Genomic DNA, 22,412 nt, shown 5'->3' with positions numbered 1-22,412 from the left:
TTCACGTCTGGTCAACAAAGAGGCTCTTTGCTTTTCTCCCCGACTTCGACTTCTAGACACTTTCATTTCACTCTTTACATTGTACTGAGAGGTATACAATCGTTCCAAAAGCACACTGTTTCATTTGTACCGGTATGTACGGTTATTGAATATATGTGCGTCCCTCATACATGCTTCCTTCGTTTCTATTTCAGTACTGGCCGAGTTTGGCGTGACTCTCCCGCCCTATCTATCATCATAATCCGTGAGGATCCGCCTCGGCCGCCGTTCTTTGCTTCCCAATATAATGTCTGAATACATAAGGTGAATAATGATCCTGACCAGTACTGTTAAACTTGACTTGTCAACCTGACAGTCACCCAAAAACTAGGAAAACGCCGACTCATGCAAAAATACCAGACAAAAAAACGAGGCACAGGATATGGGTTTTAATTTGGTGAACAATAGACCACATCCATATCGATGGGGTATGCCCGCTCCAAAGGACGGAGGATCTGCCAGTGAGGTTGCTCAGTTCTATCGCTAGCGAAGTTGCTAACACAAACGTCATCAAAGGACCTTTCCCTGGAGCCTTGGTCCCGAATTCTATACAGCTTTTGGAGTCGCTGGTCCAAGGCCATCTGAAAAGTGCGGGCATGCTCCCAGATGTTTGCACAGCTATCCACTGTTGTTCTAGCAATTCGCATGCTACCGATCACTTCGTGCATGGCGCTCAGAGGTCCACTTGAAGTCAAGACATCCATGGCAGTGATCACGGCAATGCTCATGGCTGGTGGAGGCGTGCTCAGAATGGTTGGTCGAATACGCAAGAGGCGATCCAGGCAGCTCACAATTTCAATAATACTACTCGCGTTGTCCCGGCACTCCTGAAAGTGGCTTGAGCGATATTCAGCAGACAGTTTCCCAACGGACAGATGATATCGGTTTAGTTGGATAAGAGCATGGTGGCAAAGGAGATGCATGGTCAGAAACGATCCAACCTTTCCAGAAAATGCTGCCGACTCTAGATTAGAGGCACCAAAAGACAGTCTCAATGGGAGCGCGGAATGCCAGTCATGGACTCTCTTGGTAAGAGAGCGGACTCGCAAGCCTTCGGCATCGGACCCATTGGGTCTGCTGGCTAGTCTGTGAATTGTTGATTGGCAAGATGACCAAATGTGGACTATCTCAACGAGATGGCTTGTGATATCGGAAGGCTTCTCGTTGAAATTATTGAAGCTGCTTTCATACGGGTTAAACATGGGCATCCGCGCATCTAGTTGCTTCTCAAAACTCTCTGAATCAGACGGAAGTCGAATGTAAATATCTTCAGCGTGCATCATCGTCGGCCTCTCGGGGAATAGCGGACTTAGTCGTTCTAGCATAAACAACGACCACAAAGTTCGCCGTCTTGTCTCTGCATAGCACGTGCGAGTCATGCCAAAGGGATACACGGCCAAATTAGCGTCCTTCGATTTATCGATTTCTTCATTAAGTTGCAAGCAAGCGCTTGTGGCAGCTGCAGAGGAGACGAGTTCGTTGGCCTCCCAGGATCGAGAAGCGGCCACATTGTACAGGGCCAAGAGGATTCTGGATTGAACCAGATGAAGAGAGGGTGTTGTTGAAGTCTTTTGGGCATAATGGGCGACCTGTGCATACTCGAAGGCAATATGCCTAGGGCCGCCAGACAAGGCAACGCCAATAGCCAAGACACTGTATAAAAGCATCATATCGTCTGGCGACTTTCGATGGGCAGAGCTGGCTACCCACGACTTGAAGATATCCTCGGGGAGGAACCGAATAACAATGGCGTTGTCGATATGGCCGAAGAATTGCGAGAGAACCGTGCTAATAGACTGGGGGTCGGACACATAGGGATCCGTCCGCCATGCCCTATGCAGCACATCATCGGGTATTCGGGGTAGCTCCGAGGATGATTGCTGAATGGACATCGAAGACTTTGAGTGATCCATTGGCTGGGCTGTTGCCACTGGTGGCTCGCCATTTGTTGCATATGCATCAGAACCGATCTTGAGCCTCTTGTTGCTGTAGCCCGTTTCTGGAGGTTGCTGCAGAACAACTCGCGGTGAAACTGGAGACGTTGGTCCACTGGTTGAAAGTCTCCCATCATTCTGTGTCGATGATCCCACCATCTTTCGCTTATCATCGAGTTCAGCAGGCGTAGTCGGAGGCGAGGTATTGTGCCCACCCCTTGGCCTATGAGTTGTCAGCATATACAGACCTACTTGGCAATTGATGAGGCAAATAATCACTCACGCATTTTTGAATTTGCAGATACGCCCAAATTTCTCGCATTGAACACATCTCGGATAATCAGGGTCACATTTAATCTTCTTCTCACGGCAGGTAATGCAGGCTATGGCCAACCTTTTTCGAGGTTTGCCGGCCTTGGTCACACCCCAGTGGGCATTCACGGCCTCACCATCAATCACGGTCTTACAGTGGCTTCCGTCATCATAGAAATAGCACATGCCTTCTCCCGGAACATCGGCGGCCCGAACAAACCGAGGTAGGAAGTGTGTCCCCGTCCAGATCTTAGGGCCAAGGCCATCCTTCGTTGGCACCCCCTCTGAAGCTGCAGAGCCTTCCGGAGTAGGCGGCGCACTAGAGCTAGATTGTGTTGTTCGTTGAGCAGAATCTTTTGATCCAGGAAGTTGGGTCCGCGCACGACCCTCTGGGGACTGGAAAGTAGGATCCCTTGATCCCAAGGAATACTCATGCCGGCTGACATCTTGATGGACTGACCACTTGCTGCTCTCAGACTCGGCTCTAGAGTCAGACCTGCTGCGCTGTTGCTCATAATATTTTGGAGATCGTGGACCAGAGTAAGAGCGAGCCAGAGAGTGGGCATCTAGACGTGAATCGTAGGTGCTTCGAGGTTGTGAAACTGGAGGTGATGCCGTTGGGGGGAAATATGAAGTACTATTGTTTCCGGCACCTGGCGATATCCGGGATCGGTCAACTGGTGACTGGACAAGATACAATGTTTCTCTTTCGGACGGAGAATGAAGCGAACGAATGGAAGACGGTGGCCCGAAAAGACTGTGTAAAGATGGCAGTTGCTGCCGTGAAGAGGAATGGTTGCTCGACTCCGATCGGTTTTTACTGGTATCCTTCTCACCAGTGGCCGTCGATGTGTCGGCACTAATAGCCTTGTCATAATTGGACATGGGGAGGGAAGCTATATTCCGGTGTATCCAGGCCTGCTCTGTTGATGGGGAAGACCGAGAAGATAGTGACGAAGCGCCCGGGCTCGCCAGCTCGGGCGGCGTATCCGGGAGATCCAAACGCTGACGAGGCTCGAAACTTGATAGGTTACCCATTGAGAAACTCTTCGTCTTGGTAATAGATTCCGGTCAATCCAAGGTAGTTATCCGCCTTCCACGCTCAACCGATCGGTGGTTGATCCACCAAAAAGTTTTGCCTTGACCGAATATCTGATAAAGTACGATCGATATATACACCACTCGAACTGTATTGCGAGATTCAAGGGAATCGGTCAAAAAGTAAGTTGAACAGCCGTTAATGCGGATTTAATCTGGGAATGTCGTTTCTTGGTGGGGAACTGTATGTCTTGTTCAATATCGTCTGGAGTCTTGCTTCTCTAATCGCCGATGTATGGTAAAGACCGACGATGGAAAGCTCAAACGATCCAACAGGAGGCAAGAAACAAAATAAAATACTTGAAGAGGAATGGGGGGTGGGTTGCTTTTGAGGTGTGAGATGGCATGGGGAAAGAGTAATAACTAACAGACTCGGCAGAGTACAATAGACGTAAAATGGGCCTCAACGAGGGAGGGCCCAAAAGTACCACGAACTGGGCTGAGCTTGGCTTTTCAGAACCCAGCCCAGATATAACACCAAAGAAGTACCACATAATAACGTCCGGCTGCAGCAACATGGGGGGAGTTCACCGCACGTGTCTTGCCCTTCTAGTCATGACCCCACGAGAACGACTTTCTGCATGCATGACAAACGAGCGTTCTGAAAGATGATCGTTGTCAGCAGGGACGGGATTGCGGGTAATGGCACTGAAGGGACAACTGCTGGTGTCAGTTTTCTCAACGGCTGTCGCTATTTCGGCTAGGATCTTGAGGGCGTGTGGCGAGATGGATCCCTCTGGCATCCTGGTCACCTGGAGAACGAAAACTCCGCCTTCTATGAGCCAGGGGGGTGTCCTAGATTGGAGGTGTGGCTACGGAGTACTTCGAGGCTCTAGAGGGGTGGCTTGGAATTGGCCAGCCGCAATGGCTCCAACATGTTAGGGACTGTGTCGTCAACGAGGACAAGGTGCAGCAGAACAGGACGACCATGGACCACGGAACCATCCCGCTCGAAAACGTCTTTTCTCCCAACTGAACTCGGGCCCAACCACTCGGAGAGGACGGGACAGGATGGAGCGTTCAGATCCAAGATACGAAATTCTTCAACTTGGCAGGAATGCATCGCGTGCCAATTTTTGTCAGACTTACGGATATTAAAAGAAAGCAAGAACCGCCACATGTGCTACACTTTCATTCTCGTCTTGTCAACGGCCGATTGTAGCGAAATTTGCACTCTGCAACCAAGGATTATCAACAGTGGTGCCAAGCTTTCATAGATGCTGCGCATTTGTGGTCTGATAGTGAAGACGCGGTCAATCGACATGTTTGGAGACATTAAATCGGACGGCGGAAGGAAACCAGTACGGTTCTGGAAACTAAAGCAGACGTCGTTTGTAAAGGCTTGTGGTTGGTTGGACGTGTTGGTCGGCTTCGTTGGCTCCGGATTTATTAATCGTCACCACACCCCGCGCATTCGCACGGGGTCAAAAGTGCCCGTCGGGCCTGCCTTTTGTGAAAACAACTGAGTGTGTCGACACGGCTTAGTTGGATGCAAGGGTCCAACCTCTTTCAATAAGCTCACACCGAGCAGGGTATTCGGAAGAACCACCAAAATGTGTTCGGCAGGTCATCCGGTCCCTTGGTATTGGTATGACGTTCGAGTAAAGCATTGTTCCGGGCGACATGGAGTTGATGTCTCCTCTGTAATTTGCTTTGTTACAGGTGATGGTTCTACGGAGAGCAATAAGCTAAGGTTTTGACCAAGAAGTTCTGGTTTTGGCCAAGGAGAGATTCGAATCTATTGGTCGAGTGGTGGCTCTATATGCTCCGACACCCAACATCGAGCTTGTATTCAGCTGCCACTTGAGCACGGAGGAAAGGCTATTTTCATGGTCGTTTGCACCCGTCCGTGCCTCCAGTACTCGATGCTCTTTCGCTCCTTTACGTATGTACAGAGCTTGGGGAAAATGTTAAACCGCGACAGTGGAGTAATTACTACCGCATTGATGGCATTTCAGTCTCGGAGTAGTCTAGGAGCTGGATAGTTAAAGGAGTACGGAGAACTCGAAACCGGCTTTTCGGGTTGCTTGCCCATTTCTCCAGAGGTATTTGTCGGCTAGGACGCTCAGGCTGAATTTCGCTTAATGCTTGCGCGGACGAATCCAGCCGCATGCATCAAACTATCTGCCACGGGTGGTCGGGGGTAGGAAATCGTGGGCAAGAGCAGGGAGATCATGGCGCAGTTCTCCGTGCCCAACAGAGAACGAGCGCAAACGGGACTCAATGTGTGCCGCTGCAACATCGTGTTCTGGATAATGTTACGAATCGTCGCATAATTGCACCAACATAATGTTGTGAGCGAGGAATTTAAGAATCGTATGGGACTCGATACGCCACAAGTAAGTAGCCTCTGCCCCCACATGACAGCCACGGCGACTGCAGTGAGAGAAATCGCCAACTCGAGGTGTCTCAAACCGGTCTCGGTGAATCAATATACCGACACAGTTTCTCGCTACCTACGGCACCTGTGAAAGTCCTCGGTAGACGCCTCGCCTTTTTCCTTCCAGTATGCTCTGCCAGGGCACGACATAAAATGGAGTATCAATTCAGTCAGACTAAGGTAACAACAGTTCAGGATAAGGTTGCGGGTAACGTCCTGGGGTGATCACAGTGGTCGCATTTTGAGTCTGTGTGGTGCGGCTCAGATGCGACGGCACACAAAAGCATGGAAGCAAGTGACAACCAGTCGGTCACTACCGACACGTTACGTCAGGAGACGGCGACCTCATGCCGGGAGTGACTCCCACGAACCGTGGCAACACATCCCTCGCCTCGGCTGATGGGGTGAACCCATCAAATTTTTACCGGTGGGGGGTGGGACAGACCAATTTTCATCTGAGAGCCCCGATAAGGAGAGAGCCTCACTCCATCAGGTTCCTTGACTCCTCCATGGGAGAAGTTGGCCAAATCCTGACTCGAGACAGTCACTCCTGGATTCTTCATGCTGGCGTAATTTTGGAGCCAAAGACCATGCATGCTGTTGACACGACCGGGCAGACCGCGATATGTGGCGCATAATAGCTCTCCCTCTGATAATCTGGGGCCGGTCCCTGCGCCATCTCCGTCGCGTCACTGCCGGCATACCAAAAGCCGTTCCACTGGATCACACATCCAATGTTTGACGGATTTTACATCGGGCTCGAAATTCACTCTTCCTGCCGATAGACAAAGGCCTGTGCCATTAAGTAAAGAGATTCCTACAATGCCACTTCCTAGCACCATGGTCCGAAACCAACAGTGTCCGTCAACACCACGAGGCCGCTTCGGCTCATATTTCCACCGGCATTAACATACATAATATACTCTATCTGGCGAGGACGTCTTAAAATCAGAGTATCACATTCATGCAGAAGCACCTACCCAGGCACCCAGGCAGGGGAACTGCTCGTCATGACCCTTGCAACCTGGCGCCCAGACTGGATTCATCTCGAACGACGAGTAGGAATTCGCCGCCTCCCTTTTCGCAGTGGTACACCCCGCGGCGTAGTTAGTCCGCGCTTGCGAAAGCCGCATACCCACTCCTGTTGGCATGGAATTGGTCAGTTGCGAGACCAACCCGGCCGTTGATTTCCTGATATAGAACCATCTCCGATTCCTTGCCGTGCTTTGCCGGCCAGGCGTAGCCATATTTGGTGTGATTTGGCGACGACTAAGCAAAGCTGTCACTCGGCAGTATAGGGCCGATGCACCGCCCACAACACTCTAGCGAATTTTGCACAATCCAAGGAAACCACATCGGCCAACAAACCGCCAAATGTCCCGGATAATATGTGTCTGATGCAGCCAGGGTTGCCTTCATCAGAGAAGGTACGTCATGTTGGATCCAATGGCTGCGGCCCCTTGGGACTAGGCAACATCAAGGACAAATGGCCATAATGCCTCTCACCACTGTTAGAGGTATTCCATTGATGCTATTTGACCCTGGCTTTATTTTTACTTACGCCCATCAGAGCTTGTCCATGGCTCTCTCTCTCATTGTGTCTGACTGCAAGGGAGTTTTTATTATGGACTTATTTTTAGTTGACCAGGACAAAAATTACACTCGGACTACGCTGTGCGACTAACGGATCTTCTATTAAAAACATGAAGTGCTGTGTAACGTGGCTCCTCGAACAGGGGTTGAGAAGCAGGGGAACTTTCTGTTACATTTCAGCTGTTGGTTTGGCTTCACAAGACCAGCCATGCTCGTCCCCTTGAACGAAAGCAGCCCATACTACTACCATCTGCGTAAAATTTGTTTCGATTTTGTTCGATACGGCTCTTCTTAAGCGGATATGGCGAGTTTACTTCGGTGCTAGGCGAGGGATTTGACCTGCGGCGCTCTATTTCAGTCTTGATAGTGGGCATTTGGTTGGTGGGTGGTTTCAGAAAATGCCGGCACGCATCACTCACTTATATCCAGCCTCGGATGTTTTCTGCTATCTATCCCCTTGGTAGGTTCCTGGTGAATTCTGAACACGACCATGACTGCGAAAGATAGCGACTCAAACGTCGGACGATGGTGTCATCAAAAGCGATGCCCCGATAATAGGTTGATTGCTCGGGGCTGACATTGCAATGGGTAATATCGACATCACCCTCGTACCCGTTTCAGGATCGGACGACTCAGTGTAGTCAAAGTTCGGTCCAAGCTCGACGCGCACCGAAGCGCTGGGAAATGGCTTGAGCACTGCTCGCTGAGTGCTGAGTGCTGAGTGCTTTCGCTGACTCGTGGCCTTGAATGATGCTTATGCCGTGATGAAGCGAAGCTCGGCCAAGTCAAAAGACGACTCGGCAGCCTATCCAATACAGACTCGTCATTCTCAATTATCGCCTTCTTACGCTGTCCACAACGCACTGCAATGGTTTCCGCGACATCACCTCCGTTTTGGACCTGGCAATCACAAGAGATCTAACCGAAATGGCCCAGTTTAGGGCCGGAACTCCACTCTCATCTCAAGTGCCTCCTGGTGCGTCATTTGTCGGCCTCTCAGACTGTTTTCTCGCATCAGTGCCGCGATCCGCCAACTTCTCCTATCAGTAAAATTTGCCGTCAATAGGCATAGGACTTGAAGGAGCTGAAGAAGCAAAGCCACAGGTCAAGTACGTTACAGCGCTAACTACCGAAAAAACGTGATAAACCAATAACTCTGTTTCAGAATTCAGTGCGGTGATGGAGCACAACCACCTCGGTATTTCGTGTTCAGAACCCATCTGGCTACGGGTACAACTCCCGGCCCACTCATCAGTCCAAACCGGGGAAGGCAGTGTTACATGCTGATGAGTGCCGAGATCTAGCAAATGGCCAAAGTTTAGGGAGTCAAAGCTCTCTGCCTTGCAATTGCCGTCGACGAAAGGCACAATAAACGCATGCCGATGACGCTCGTCAACGCCAAGACAACCTCGTGCATTTCAGATTCGACTGTCGAGTGCATCCATTATAACCAGACGGAGTATACATTGTAAGAAGTACAACGTCATCCAACTAGTTCGTCAGAAACGACACCCTTGTTGCTCAATATTGGCTCGGGGTGCTCATATCTCTCTCACCGGATTGTGGCGTCTCGGTGTTGAAGAGGCAATTTCCCCCCTGGTCGTAGACGGGACCCCATTTAGGAGATTGGTCAGCCCGTCCGTGGTTGCGTCAATATGCAGATTCCCTAAAGATGAAGGCTGTTGCACCCCAGAAGATCCTCCTGATTAGTCCTAACGTCAAAGCGGATACAGGGACGGAGACGTGTGCTCAGTCCCTAGGGATATATCTGCGCCCAGCGCTCACCGAGGCGGCCAGGCTGAAAGTTACCTCAGCCCACAGGCAGGTCAAAGCTATCTACGGAGTACTAGTGTCATCAAATCCTCCCTACGATCACGCAAATGGCAGGGTAATAAGCAGCTCTTTGCAGAAACCCGGTATGCATGAAGGCCATTGTGAATTGAGCCGATGTGAAAGATGACAGATGGAGTGGTTTGATGATGGAGTGTCGGAAAGCCACATCGATCTGTCTCTGGTTATAAGTCTCTTTTAGAGCAATAGAGCAATACTCGGTATATGGAATAACATGTCTGCATCAGACGCCAACTGTTGGCCAGTCTAGTGGCGGTCTCACAACGGAGAAGGCGGGCACACCATCCATCAACTGACCTGGCCGGTGAAGCAACAGTGTCGGTGTTGGCGTTGTACGCCAATAGGTCGTACCCGCGGACTCGGTAACAAGGAGGTTGGGCGCAGGAGTTTAGACGGATTTCCCCTTTGGTCGGATTTCGTCAGTCGACTCGGACATTACCCCACTCCGAGTTTGCAAAACAAAGGTTCTTTTCGAGTTGATGACGAAGTCACAGTTCCGTGCCGTCGGTAACCTCTTAAATCGCAGAGCGTGGATAAAGCTGCGGTACGGAATATGCTCAGACACGTCAAATGTAGAAGCCAACGCAATGCACTACTCTGGAGACCATAACAACACGCATCCGAGGACTTGGCGAAACAGGCAGCCCAACACCAATTATGAACAGGCAGTCAGCAGCAGTGACATTCTGTCGGCCAACTCCTGTAATACAAGGAGACAAGGAGACAACGTGTGCTTTACGAGCTTCGGGTCCAACTTGCAATCCACTTGGGGGTGATGCGGCATGTCATTCATACACCCTCTCCACCCCGGGGAGTGTTTGGATGACGATTGAAGGGGCACATCCCACATCCCTTGCAACTTGGAACAAGGGTTCCATTATTAGTTATTCACCACTCGGCACCTTCCCAATCGAAGTGCCGCTATGGAGAACAACTTTGACGACCAACTTCAGGAAGACCAATTACAAGTTGATCGTCGTTGGATCTGCGCGGCAGCGCGGACACGGAGGGCTTTAAACATGGGCGATTCGTACCCTTCCACCTCGAGCATTCAGTGGCTCGATGGTTCGGCACAACACAAGGAGAGCGTTAAAGCCCTCGTGTGTGTTTTTCCGGGCCACGTCTTACATGGGATTCCGAGAAAAATTTTGGTCAACCCACACATCGGGAATGAGAGTCGGTACATATCCGCGTCAAATATGGACTCGGAGTAATTCGAACTTGGGCAATACTGACTATGCGCAGTAATAGTAATATGACCAGACATCTGTCTAGCGTGCCCACTGCTAAGAGGGACGCAAGGGTCGAAACCCTTTTTCTTTCTCGGGCAATCCAGAAACACCGCCTCGACGACATTCTAGTTTCACAAAGAATACCTTTATCGGACAAGCCTATCAAATTCAAGGAAGAGTGTCTGCCGCGGGACAAGTACTCCGTGCTATACGGAGCATTGTACAATTCGTTCGACCGAGGCCAGATTGGGCAGGGCCTCAAAATTGCGACAGGTCCCGGTCGCCTGTAAGCTGGGGCCAAACTAAAACAAGCAACCAAGTGCGCTTTCAGTTCCTTGACCACGCCCTCTGCATCGTGGAGCCGGGGAAAGAAAAGCTGGCTTTTCAATAGAGCCGAGAGGTGTCCCGCGCTCACTGCCACTAGCTCCGTTGGTGGCGATGCGAGCATGTCGCCAGCCAGGTCCGCGTGGCATCCTGGTCGTAACGCTACTCCCTTGAGTGCGCTGGGACGTATCCCGGCACAAGCCTTGGCCCGTAGTAAGCATATTATCCGGTCAGCATAGCTATACCGGGCCGCATCTGCTGCTGCCCATGTACCACCGGCACATAGGGTCACATTGTCTAACCTTTTTGAGTGATCAAAGGCGACGACGGCACACAGACGAGGCCAACAGCCAATCGCTAAGGCTCGTTTAAGACGAGTCAAACACCTTTTGCCGGAGACCCTGCCACGGGCGCCGTCTTTGAACTTGCCCGGGTTTGATGTGGAATTGGAGATGATGATGAGCAAACTTCTCAAACATGGGAATCTTTCTGAACTCCATAAGTACAAAGACAAACATTTCCTTTTCCAGCCGAGGCAGATAGACCGAGCAAGAAAAGAGGAGCTGCTTCTACGCTACGGGGCAGGCCGTGGCAGCGAGTTTCTTTCCGGACTTGATCGCCAGGCGTCACCTCAAAGCCAGTAATGTATCGATGTCGACCTCGAGGCTGGGTAATACAGCTGGTCTGCACACAGCAATAAATATCACGGTCCACTGTCGCGATGCATGCCTTATTCAGGTTTAGCCGACCACAAGGTTGTGATGGGGTCTTGGGTCCGCGATGCTCTTCGCGAAGTTGTGGCGGCATGACGCCGGCACCTTGAAACGTCTTGAATATTTGGATGTATATTTATTATAATCGACCAGTATCCATCCCTGATCTAACGCCCAGTTTGCCACACCCCATTAATATGGCCCAAATTGAAGGATTAAATAAGCCGCGGGCAAAAACTATACGTCGGATAAGCTTGCACGAGAGCCCAGTACAAAACAAGGAAAGCTCGAAGAACAGATCTGGGATGACCTTATCTACCGGACAAACAACATTGCTTGGTTATCAGACAACCCGGCCATGGCACAACAACCTTGATCCACCCCGAGGCCATCTGCTGTGGCTTGTCTTGGGAAATCAGGAAACCGTCTAACCCCCGTCATGACCAACAAGAAGTCAAGAAGTAAAGAAGGGCTAGGTAGCTAATCATGTTATCTGCACTCTCCGTGACGGTCAGGGTCTGACTGGTCACTGGGCGGAGAGCTTGGTCTTCCTCCAAGCGAGCCACGAGCCTTCTACTCGATCGCTATCCTTGTCCAACAGCTCTGATTTGTATAGATCAGACCATGCTTTGCCGCTAACAACTCTATAGACACGCGGCTATGACAGAAAGACTGGACGAACAGATGAGCAGGCAGGGGCTGACCGCCGTGGAGTGTGGAGATGTATGTGTTATTTTGACATCATGAGGTTGGCAGGATTCTCTGGCATGACAACAATGAACAGCAGGTATATTCCCGTATCCCCAAGCCATAACAAGGTGTCAAAATCTATTTGTACTGGTATCTCGCAAAAGGTGGAACCCGCTCCTATCTAATAGTGGCGCCATCCTGCCTTTGATGTCCGTGGATGAACATTTTTACCCTTGGAGGGACCAATATTTCGGTCGGTATTACCAGCACATTAACTGTCTTGATACAGTCCGCAACTGCAATACCTCGCATGCAGCATTGCGCGATTCGGTGTCGTAGATTTTCATGCTACGCCGGCAATACAGCACGGTACTCCGTATCAGGCCGCATTTTCCTGCGATATATTCTGATTGCATAGCGAGTTAAATTACAGGAAGACGCCATTTTCAGTGGCTGAAATTCTAGAGCATCATTCTGTCAGCACTCCTACGGTGTTGGTCCATCAGACGGTTGCTGCGTACGTGGATATTAGGAGACATGGTGCCATGGCATGTGCCTACTACCACGAATACCTGCAGCGGTGGTCAGCGAAGCGACTGCAAATCGAAACCGTCTGGCTACCCCCCGAGAAAATGTCTCCGACGCGGCAAAGCTGGGTCGCGCGGGTGCAGTGCCCAGCGATCCGGTTGCATCAGTTGCAAGGACGGTCTCCTCTATTTCGTTCGGCCGAGAGACAGGTCCCAGTGCTTGTGTCCAGGGCCGCCGAAATGCTTCAGAATGAGGAATTCTTGCGACCGTCCAGAGCCAGCGGATCCGACGGTCACGCTGTTTATGTATGTTGGATGTTGGTTCAGACGCTTCTGTCGCTGTCTGGGTCCTCACCAACAGAAGAAAAGGAAGAAAGGCGGCACACACCCCCTCCCCGGTCACGACGGTAACTGTTGGGCAACAGGCCTGTTTCTCGAACCAGACTGTCGGGTTCAGAGAGTAACCTGCCATTTTCTGATTAGGCCGCGGAAAAGTCACCATGGGCATCGGTCGCGGATTCTGTCAATGATGCGATTCACTGCTCCATGTGGAGACACCATCTCCCTTTTTGACGGCATAGACGTGGACACGCACGCCTGGGATCGTGGTCAGTTGACCCTTAAATATCAAACATGCGAGGGCGGCATTCACTACATCGGCGGGAGCTCCGATGCAAGTCGACGAACAAGGCAGTCGGCCACAAGCAACTGCATTTGCACACTCGGCGGCAATACCACAGTCCGTTATATCTCGGGACGGTGGACACCCAATAAGTACAACCACACATATTAGGATGTTGTAGGCACTACAGCAAGTCAATGGGAGCACACAAAGAGTTTCAGGTTCATCATCAAGCCAGGTTCCTGGACCTTGTTTTCAGCTGTTGTGTGTACCAAGGCCACAGCAGTTTCTCGACACGCGTCCGATGCCACCATGCAACGGAAGTTTGTCACGTTTTACATATGAATCCGGCCGAGCCAGCGGGCATGGCTCGTGCGCTGAGCATGACGCAGAAGTGTGGTTGTTGGTCGTGGGGTCTGAGACTACATTAGCACACACACGACTGATGGGCAGATGCAACAATCGCCAACACGTATGACCGGTGCAATATGCGGGCGATCAGCAAAAAGATCCAGGGCAATGCCCCTGTATCTTCCGTGCGTGTATGTACACGACTGTACACGGCTCGGGCGACAGGTTCAATGTTGGTCAGACGAAGTGAAGGCGGTGCTTGAGCGTCTAAACCAACAACTTTAGTTTGGCAAATGGCGGGATGGCGGTGGCACAAGTACCATGTCACTCGTGCATGGCATACTTCCCCTCACTTGGCGCCTACTAATGACAGATGCCAACTCCATTCAAGAGAATCTTGGCTGGCGAATTTCATCAGTGGCTGCTGAAGCTGGGCCGCCGGTCGACTGTTGAGATGGACGCCATTTCAGGCATCAATGTCAACTGTCCGAGTGTGTGAGTGTGTTGTCCAGTTCCAAATCCTCGGGTCGTAGGCAACAGCCAAAGTCTGCAGCAACTGGAACAGCGTCTGGACAACAAACAGCACATGGACAGCACCGCCTGCCATGCCCCAGCCGTCCGGCCATGGATTGGTTTGATGCTGGCTGCTCTCCGTCCACCGTAATAGTATTACATGGTATGTACATAGGCGAGCAACTCCCCGCATGTTCTGGACGCTGAGAACTTTTGAGTAGCAGCGGGAGTTTGGTGCATTCCCCTGGCCGTCTGCCGCCCGAGGACGTCTGGACCTGGCCTCTCGTTCGCTTTCCACATGCGGGTTCCGAAGCCCCCAAACCCCCGACGCCATCGGAAAACATGAGATGTGTATCTCAGGCGAGAGCCGGCACTGTCCCTATTTGGCAAGTTGCTCTTGCGTGTGGCTGGCGGGAGGATGACCTGAATGGTTGCGAGTGGAACAGCCGCGTGCGGGTACTACGCTGTGGCGAGTTGACCACGACAAAGCACGGCAGCATAACAAGTTGCACAGGATCTCTGTACCCGTCAATCGCCACGCAGCCTGATCTGAGTCGGACCGACTGGGGTTAAACGGCCAGGAAAAGGGGCAAATACGTAGCGTCCATGTCCCATTTTTATCAGGAGCCACCAAGGAAGCGCATGGATCTACAGCATGGCATTTTGCTCCAATAGGTGTTGAAGAACAATGCTCTTGTGATAACATCTGACACCGGCTCCGACGACACCTCCAGAACAAACACGGTTGTTGGCCGTACGAGTGCGCCGCGGCGAATGTACGTATGCATGTACCTACTCCAGAGCAAGTACACACGGAGCAAGGGACAAACGAAGCAGGAGGATAGCAAAAAAAATCTGCAACACACCGTCTTTCCATCGACATTCTCTCTCCACTCGGCTGCCCATTACTTTTGAAGATGGGTGCGCCTGCGGCACAAATGCAGGAGGCATATTGTTCAGGCCTCACGGCAGAGCCGCAAAGGAGAAGGGCCCGAAGCCCTGGTGAAGGAGCCGACAACCTCATCTGCCTGCCCCCAATTTTTGCACACGTCTTTAGTAGTACGGAGTATGTTCCCCGTTATGTGCGGTGTACATACATAATACGGAGTACATAACCCAGGGTTCTTGAAGGGCCACTCCCGAGTAGATGACAGGGGATGGATACTTGCTGACCAAGGGCTCAGTACGTGGATTACTCCGTACGAGTCCAGGAGTTCCGTTCCACATGGCGGACCATGATAAGCTTTATGGGTTTATGGGGGAACAAGGTCAGCACGCGATTCGCCCATATACGGTAACAATCCAGAAGGGGTATTGAAGCCGGCCCCAGAGGTGCCCTGCTATGTCATTCGTACCGAGGATGACACAACTCGCATGGCGGAGTTACGGAGGAGGAGGGCGTGCTGATGCCGGTGCCGATGCTGGTGCCGATGCTGGCGCTGGTGCATGTTGCAGGTCGATCCAACTCAATGTTACATGCCCCCGAACAGACGAAACCAGTGGTTACTCTTTTTGTTCTCATTTGGCGCTCCCCGAAACAACAACATGCCGACGAGTTAGACGCACGCCATTGGGGGGGGCGTGTTTGCGACGAGTACGACGGTCGGCCCCAATTTCGCACCCGTTGGTTGATGACACACAAGTCAATGCCGTTCGGAGAAAGGCTTGTGATTGCCATTTGTCAAGAAGCCAAGGGGGGGAAAAAAAGAGCATCGCGGACAGGCAGTCATGGAAAATTAGGTTGCGTTTAGTGTCCATCATCTACGTGCTGGTTGGTGGAATAACAACAGTCCAAGAAAACAGAGTGCAAAATACAACCGTTTTACGAGGAGCCCGCACCGCCCAGGACCGGCCAGACGAGAGTGGGAGAAGGCAAGCTGACTCGGAACTTGGCCCTGTCCGAGGTCCAAAACAGAGGGCAACCAACAAACAAACAACTACCAACGGCCAACGGCCAACAACGCTGTATCAATTGTGGCGAACACGCCTGGTCCTTTTGGAATTGCGTCTGCACGCCCTGCTCTGGCGATGTTGGGCTCTTTGTCTCGTTGCAACCATCTTCCTTTTTTTTTTTCCCTTTGAAAGTAGGTTACCCCCTACGGAGTAACTCCGTGGCGCACGGTCCTTGATGGAACGGTCCGTAGTATTCGGGTGTACGTAGTAATCCTCCGGGGAACGCGGTTCGTTTGGTTCTGGAAGGCTTTGCAGATGTCTTGGGTTGAGGACCCGTCACGACCGAAGATCGATCGTCGAGCTGAAGATCTACATACGTGCACGGGCTGGCTGTCTCGCCGGGCGGTCATGGTGCGCGGGGATTGCTGCTGGCATGGTGGTCTGCTCATGGACGTGCCGTGCTATCTATCGTAGCTGTGCTTGCAGCCATGTTATCCAAGTATACCGGTGACACGGTGGTTGGATATACTTGGGCTTCTACGAGTTATACAGATTTTCCGCTTGTCTTTGTAACCGCCATGTTGTAATCAAGAAGCTTGTATCGAGTCCATTGTCTTTGTAACGTGGAAGAAACGACATGGCCGCTCCTTTGGATTGATTTTGTAGAATAAACATGGTGCTCGCGATAGTTGCCGAGGAATGAATGGGTGTTTAGGGTAGCTGGGTGACTTGCTGAAGTGTGAGACAAGTTGAAGCTATTCATGGGTCATGGAGCAGGAAGACGGATTATACGGGACGTGTACGGAGAGGAACAACTTGCGTTTCCCGCCGTGTTGCTTTGACGGACATGACTGCCGTGAATGATGGCAATCAAGCGTCGATCGTCACTCGCATGTATGTTTCTGCTGTCTACACATCTGTCCAGGAGGACGTGCACCTCTACTCTGGCTTCAAATCCACGGCATGTATCGAGCGACGACGGCGGGTACGCAGGGTAGATATTTGCCGCTTGGTCGTCACATCGAACCAGGGCGGCCGCGCAGTTCAAGTCAATGGCGTATTTTGCTCTTTTCCCCTCTTGCCTTTGATCTAGGACTTGTACGCCGACCCTGTATTTCTTGTGCGTCCTATTTCTTGTGCGTCGTTCGACTAGAACTCCGCATTCGCGCAAGTATGCATGTACCACTGAAGCACGCTCCTTGATTACTGTACACTGGGCCACGTAAAGTATGTAACTATCTGGAGGCTGAAAGTGCACTATTTTGGTGAGACTGGGCTCTCCATGGTAGATTTGCCTCAAGTCGTGTATATCCCGGCAATGCTGGAGGTCCAGATTCGGCACTGTCCGTAGGTTTGTCTGGGCGAAAAGTTGCAAAGTGGTCTTTGCGTTTCTGCGTTGCTGATCATTGGAAATACAGGGGATTCAGCGGCGGCAGATATCTGCATGATGGTGCGGGCTTGAAGATTTGATGGCTTGTTCTTCTTCCTTGACGCATATTGTCTTGTTGTGAGCTTTCTGATCGCGCAACTGACATGTACTCCTGTAGCACACGCCGTTTGTTGCGCTGGGTGTTGTTTTGGTCGTGAGGAGCAGGACAGGGACGTGAATCCTCAGCCTTGCGCTGCTGAATCTGTAGGATCCCGGGGAGGATTTCTTCGATGGTCTCCTTGGGAGTGATTGCTGTTGTTTTGCGACGCTGGTACGTGGTAGGGGGGTGCCTGGGGGATTCAACGTTTGATATGACCTTTGCCGTATTTACTTCCGTCTTGATTCTGAAAAAAGTATGCTCATGATGTACGGTCCCTTCTTGTTCTGCGGACGTTGGAACAGGAGGCTGCAGGACATGTCTGTAAGTCGCAAGGCAGGGGTCATCTTGTCGTATTTTGACATGTGGTGCATACCTGGTTATAGGATCACTGAAGTTGGTGAGCCGCGGTTGGCCATATCGAGGTGGTAAAGAAGGGGCATGTGTCTTGACTTACGGAGTACACTAGGAGCACCTGGACGGAAATGTGCGTTGTGAATTGAAAATTGAGCAGTGACGCCTCATGTATGGGCCCAGGTTAGACTTCTGCTAGGAACTCAAGGCAAGGTTGTGGTTACAGAAAAAAAAAAGATGTTGGGACTGCTTACGCCAAGTGAAAGTTCAAGATCAAAGGGGATCTGTTCGCGGTGCCCTACAAGTAGTACACTCGTTGAACTGTGCTGGATCCTGCCGGGACGATTAGTTCTCGGGACCATGCAGATGTTCGACTGATTCTTCATGAATTTATTCGGGTCCAAGTTGTGCTTTGGTGTCTATTCATTCTGACATCTTGAGCGCGAGGTGCACGATGAGGGGATTGAGGAATAGGTCTATAATTAGTTCTAAGCTTACGTAACGGAATGTAACGAATTGGGCAACATGGCCGAGTGGTTAAGGCGAAAGACTCGAATGTTCGGCTTATCGAAATGTCATGCAATCTTTTGGGTTCGCCCGCGTCAGTTCGAATCTGGCTGTTGTCGATTCTCTTTTTTGACATTTTTTTTGTACAACAATTATCAAGTGGACTCGCCACATGTTTCAATGCTATTATTGCTTTTTTTTCATCATTGTATTATTCTTTTCCGCTAGTGAAAAGGGGCGATTACATTACCCGTCGGCAGTAAGCGGGCTAGCCACTTAGTTTTATTCAAGTAGTACATACTCCCTGCATTATTGTGATACCATGAACAGGCCCGCCTGTCGCCCTTCTAGATCCTAGCTAGAAATAGCCATAATATCAAGGACAGGGGGAGGCGTCTGGGTGTCGCCTGGCACTGGTAGGAACCTGCCGCTTCGTCGCGTGAACTCTGGCTCGCATGATAAAGGGAGGGCTTAATACGCAGCGAGCTAAGGCGAGGCATCAAGGCGCAGCTGGAGGACATGACTTGGATGGCGGAATGTCCCCTCCACGGAATTCTGCGTACCGATATTAAAATTACCTAGGCAGTAATAGTGATAAGACGGCTTTCGAGGAGCAGGGGATGGGGATAATGGGGCCATGGGAATGAATGGATGCGAATAATTCCAATAATAGGGGCTTGGCCCTTTTTTTTTTTTGGTCCAAGTCAGCAGGAGCCCACGTGTGCATCGGTTCGGGCAGTTTTACTTGGCATAATGACTGCACGATGGAGCGAACCAGATTGCGATGCTGGAAGACGTTGGCAGGAATCCAAGGACGCAGGCGGCTTGATTGCGCTTTTCGTGTACTTGGTTATTACTTGGTGCGATGTGCATTTTGCTCTGATGGGCCGCGTACCCTGTACTTGGCGATTTGTAGGGCTGTGCGCCCAGATGCAGGTACCAGACCTGAGCTGTCGAGTACCTTTGGCGGTGTAGTGGTTTAATACGGCGCTGCGCATGCACGAAGTCAGCGACTTGGACCACCGGGCCGCGCCCACTCGCCGGCTGAAGTGTCCGTCAATCTACAGTGCCTGAACTGTGGGAGCCAGCGGCCCCAGTTGCTGCCCCGGGGCCTCCCCCCGCTGTAGCCGGGCCGTCAACCATTAATCCTAGGCACCTAAGGATTGACCGCATACAACCTGGGCACATGTTTATACTGCACCTGGGAGGACAATGCACGGAGCTCGCTGGCCAATGGGCGGCCGGTTCCTTTCCCAGGTGCCTCCAAACACGCCTGTCAGAGGAGGGCCACGGCACTAATTAGTCCGCACGGAGCCAAAGGGTATCGAATTCCAGCAACTGTAGAAAGTTATCCCGCCGGAAAAAAAAGGCCGTGCCACCACCGCACCCACATCGTCGTCGACGAGAGTGTCTCGTGGCAGGAAAAGGACATTCCATTTCTTCACCCAGCGCTCGTTCTGCAGCCAAACATTGCCTTTCTCTGCGTATTTGCGAATGGACTCATCATAGCCGTTTAGCGGAATTTTTTTATTTCTTTTTTTTCTGCTTCTTACCGTCGCTTGCTGCCGCATTCTGTCTCGCCGTTCGCTCGCGCAACTCCTCCTCTCCTTTGTCGACAGAGACAAGACACCGACGGGCATCATGACCTGGCTAACCAACTTGACGGGCTTCATTGCCCCCTTTTTCATCATCATGTCGCCCATCATCTCGTACGGCGACCAGATTCTTGCCATGCATCGGAACAAATCGAGTGCCGGCTTTTCTTTGGATATCCCGTTGATTATGCTGGTGGCTTCCTTCTTCAGGTATGTCTACCCATCTACGATGCGCGAATGCGCCCAAACAGCCCAGAAACGCGTTGGCAATCCATACAAGGGGACTTGATGCTAACGAGGCGGTTTCTTTTTCCTTTGCTCGGTACAGAATCTTTTACTGGCCGGGCTCGCGATTCGATGCTAGTCTGCTGGTGCAGTCATTCATCATGGTGGTGGTGCAGCTCATTTTGCTCAAGATTGCGCTGGAACACAGGCCACTGCCTGCGACCAAGGGCGGCGAGGGCAGCATGCCGTTTTCTGGTCTCGAACGAGGCGGCCCGTTTGACATTCAACGGCCTTACAACTTTTGGCAGTGGCGGTCGCACAAGCCGTATGTCGTTCCTGTCGTCCCTTTGCTTCCCTCGTGGAATACAAGCTGCGCGTGAAACGGCCCCAAGGATAAGTCACTGATTTGACCGTGGCAGATACTGGCACTTCCTCCTCTACCTCCTCGGCGGTCTCATCGTCTGCGAAGTCCTGTTCCGGCCCATGGAGCCCATCTACGACGCGTACTCGGTGCTCATCGGATACCTCGGCCTCTCCATCGAGGCGACCCTGCCCATCCCGCAGCTAATAGCCAATGCCCAATCGCAATCGTGCAAGGGCTTCCGGCTGTCCGTCCTGGCAAGCTGGATCGGCGGTGACGCCATGAAGGTCTTTTGGTTCTTTACGTCCACGAGCGAGATCCCCCTGGCCTTCAAGGTCTGCGGCTGCTTCCAGGCCGCCTGCGATTGTTTACTAGGCATCCAGTATTTCATTTATGGCGCTGGTGATGGCGAAGCCGTTTTGAAGGAAGCACGCTATGGAGGAGGCTCACTGGGCGCGCGGCCACCGGGCCTCACATTCTCACACGCGAAGCACGTCGGCCGGGAAGCGAGGGACCATGTTCAGCGATACCGAGGCGGAATAGATGACGGTCTTGGGGACGGTTCTGAGCGGGCTGCGGTACGGAAAGGCGAGGCTGCAGACGAAGAACCATGTTTTGATTATATTGGAAACGATTGCTTCGGCAAGGGAGCATTTTATTACACGAATGAAGCCATTATTGATAACAAACGAGCAGTCACGGTAACGACTACCGGACCGGATGCGATTGCAACAGATATTTATGCCGAGGGGCAGTGTCGCGGGTGCAGGTGCAGATACACGAGGCATCTAGTACTTGTCATTCAAACAGTGGGGAGCAGGATATACATGACGATAAAGCATTGTGGTTTGGCCGGGTTGATACTTGTTGGAAAAAGGCGGGGGGGGGAGGGGCGCAGAAACGAAGTCGGGCATCTCCCCCCTGGCGCGCAAGGCGTTAAGTTGTGATAGAGCGGTACAGCCACGTCCGCAAAGGCCACTGGGTATTTTGTCGCCCGTGCGTCCAAAGGCGCGTATATAATATTGTAATAAGAGCCCAAGAGGCATTTACCTTGATAATGTGTCGCAAGCAGTCATTTTTAGAGCCCTGTGGTGAGTGTGCGTGCCCAGTAGAGTTTGTGCTCAATGTAGTGGTTATCGAGCGTGCACCATGCAGCTCCTAGATTTGGGGGATGCGAGTGCCCAGCCACCTCACTTCTTACTCTACACTGCAGGCAGCCAACGTCGAAAGGTGCAGCAGATGCAGTCAAGCTGGGTGCTTGGGTAGATGTACTTGGCGGTTGTTTCTTGTTCATCGTTTATAAAAAAAAATCATTCTTCATTAAGAGGATTGGTCGGATCAATTGGAAGAGAAGCGACTTGGCTGTGTTGGTTCTTGCGTACTAGCCGCCGAGTTCTCAACCACCCATCTTCACCTTCAACTTGGACGGCGTTTGCCTCACAGCGCGATAGACCAAGTCTGACAATCTGTGGCCTAATCCATCAACAGGTATGCTTAACCAGAAACAAGCTTAGCAACTCAGCTTAACAATGCCATGGTGCTAATCTTCCACCAGGACAGATACCACCCAAACACCACGTGTAGTCGAGCTCACTTCCTCGTCACCTTTACCCGGCCGGCGCCAGCTGGCACGGATTGATATATCCGTTTTCTTATATACAGACGTTTGCAACTCCATCTACACCCTCGCATACATTTACCTACACAACTTCCTTTCTCCTTCTTCGCCTCCAAGATCTAGCCCTTGTGCGCACGACGGATGCGTAGGCACT

At 51.5% G+C, this 22,412-nt stretch overlaps 4 protein-coding genes and 1 non-coding gene across 5 annotated transcripts; 4 read left to right on the top strand and 1 right to left on the bottom strand.

Annotated features, from left to right (window-relative positions):
- Positions 1-49: 49 nt before the first annotated feature.
- Positions 50-4,096, bottom strand: J3458_003654 (uncharacterized protein). The gene is made up of 2 exons (XM_066117882.1): positions 2,257-4,096; positions 50-2,196 (listed from the first exon to the last, which is right to left on the bottom strand). The coding sequence occupies exons 1-2, from the start codon at positions 3,321-3,323 to the stop codon at positions 429-431; spliced, it is 2,835 nt and encodes a 944-aa protein (XP_065977674.1). The 5' UTR covers positions 3,324-4,096; the 3' UTR covers positions 50-428.
- A 7,508-nt stretch (positions 4,097-11,604) lies between these two features.
- On the top strand, positions 11,605-11,907 carry J3458_003653 (uncharacterized protein; the record flags this gene model as incomplete). Its single annotated transcript, XM_066117881.1, has 1 exon — positions 11,605-11,907. One exon carries the CDS (start codon positions 11,605-11,607, stop codon positions 11,905-11,907), a length of 303 nt encoding a protein of 100 aa, XP_065977673.1.
- An 804-nt stretch (positions 11,908-12,711) lies between these two features.
- On the top strand, positions 12,712-13,104 carry J3458_003652 (uncharacterized protein; the record flags this gene model as incomplete). The annotated part of the gene is made up of 1 exon (XM_066117880.1): positions 12,712-13,104. One exon carries the CDS (start codon positions 12,712-12,714, stop codon positions 13,102-13,104), a length of 393 nt encoding a protein of 130 aa, XP_065977672.1.
- Positions 13,105-18,471: 5,367 nt separating this feature from the next.
- J3458_003651 lies at positions 18,472-18,578 on the top strand. The gene has a single exon. It is a non-coding gene; the product is annotated as a tRNA-Ser (tRNA).
- A 1,249-nt stretch (positions 18,579-19,827) lies between these two features.
- Positions 19,828-21,702, top strand: J3458_003650 (uncharacterized protein). Its single transcript, XM_007808632.2, has 3 exons — positions 19,828-20,264; positions 20,383-20,604; positions 20,699-21,702. Exons 1-3 carry the CDS (start codon positions 20,101-20,103, stop codon positions 21,585-21,587), a joined length of 1,275 nt encoding a protein of 424 aa, XP_007806823.2. The 5' UTR covers positions 19,828-20,100; the 3' UTR covers positions 21,588-21,702.
- The last annotated feature ends 710 nt before the right edge of the window (positions 21,703-22,412 follow it).

The sequence above is a fragment of the Metarhizium acridum genome (assembly GCF_019434415.1).
Source record: "Metarhizium acridum strain ARSEF 324 chromosome Unknown scaffold_13, whole genome shotgun sequence".
NCBI lineage: Eukaryota > Fungi > Ascomycota > Sordariomycetes > Hypocreales > Clavicipitaceae > Metarhizium > Metarhizium acridum.
This window is presented reverse-complemented; position numbering and strand designations above follow the sequence as displayed.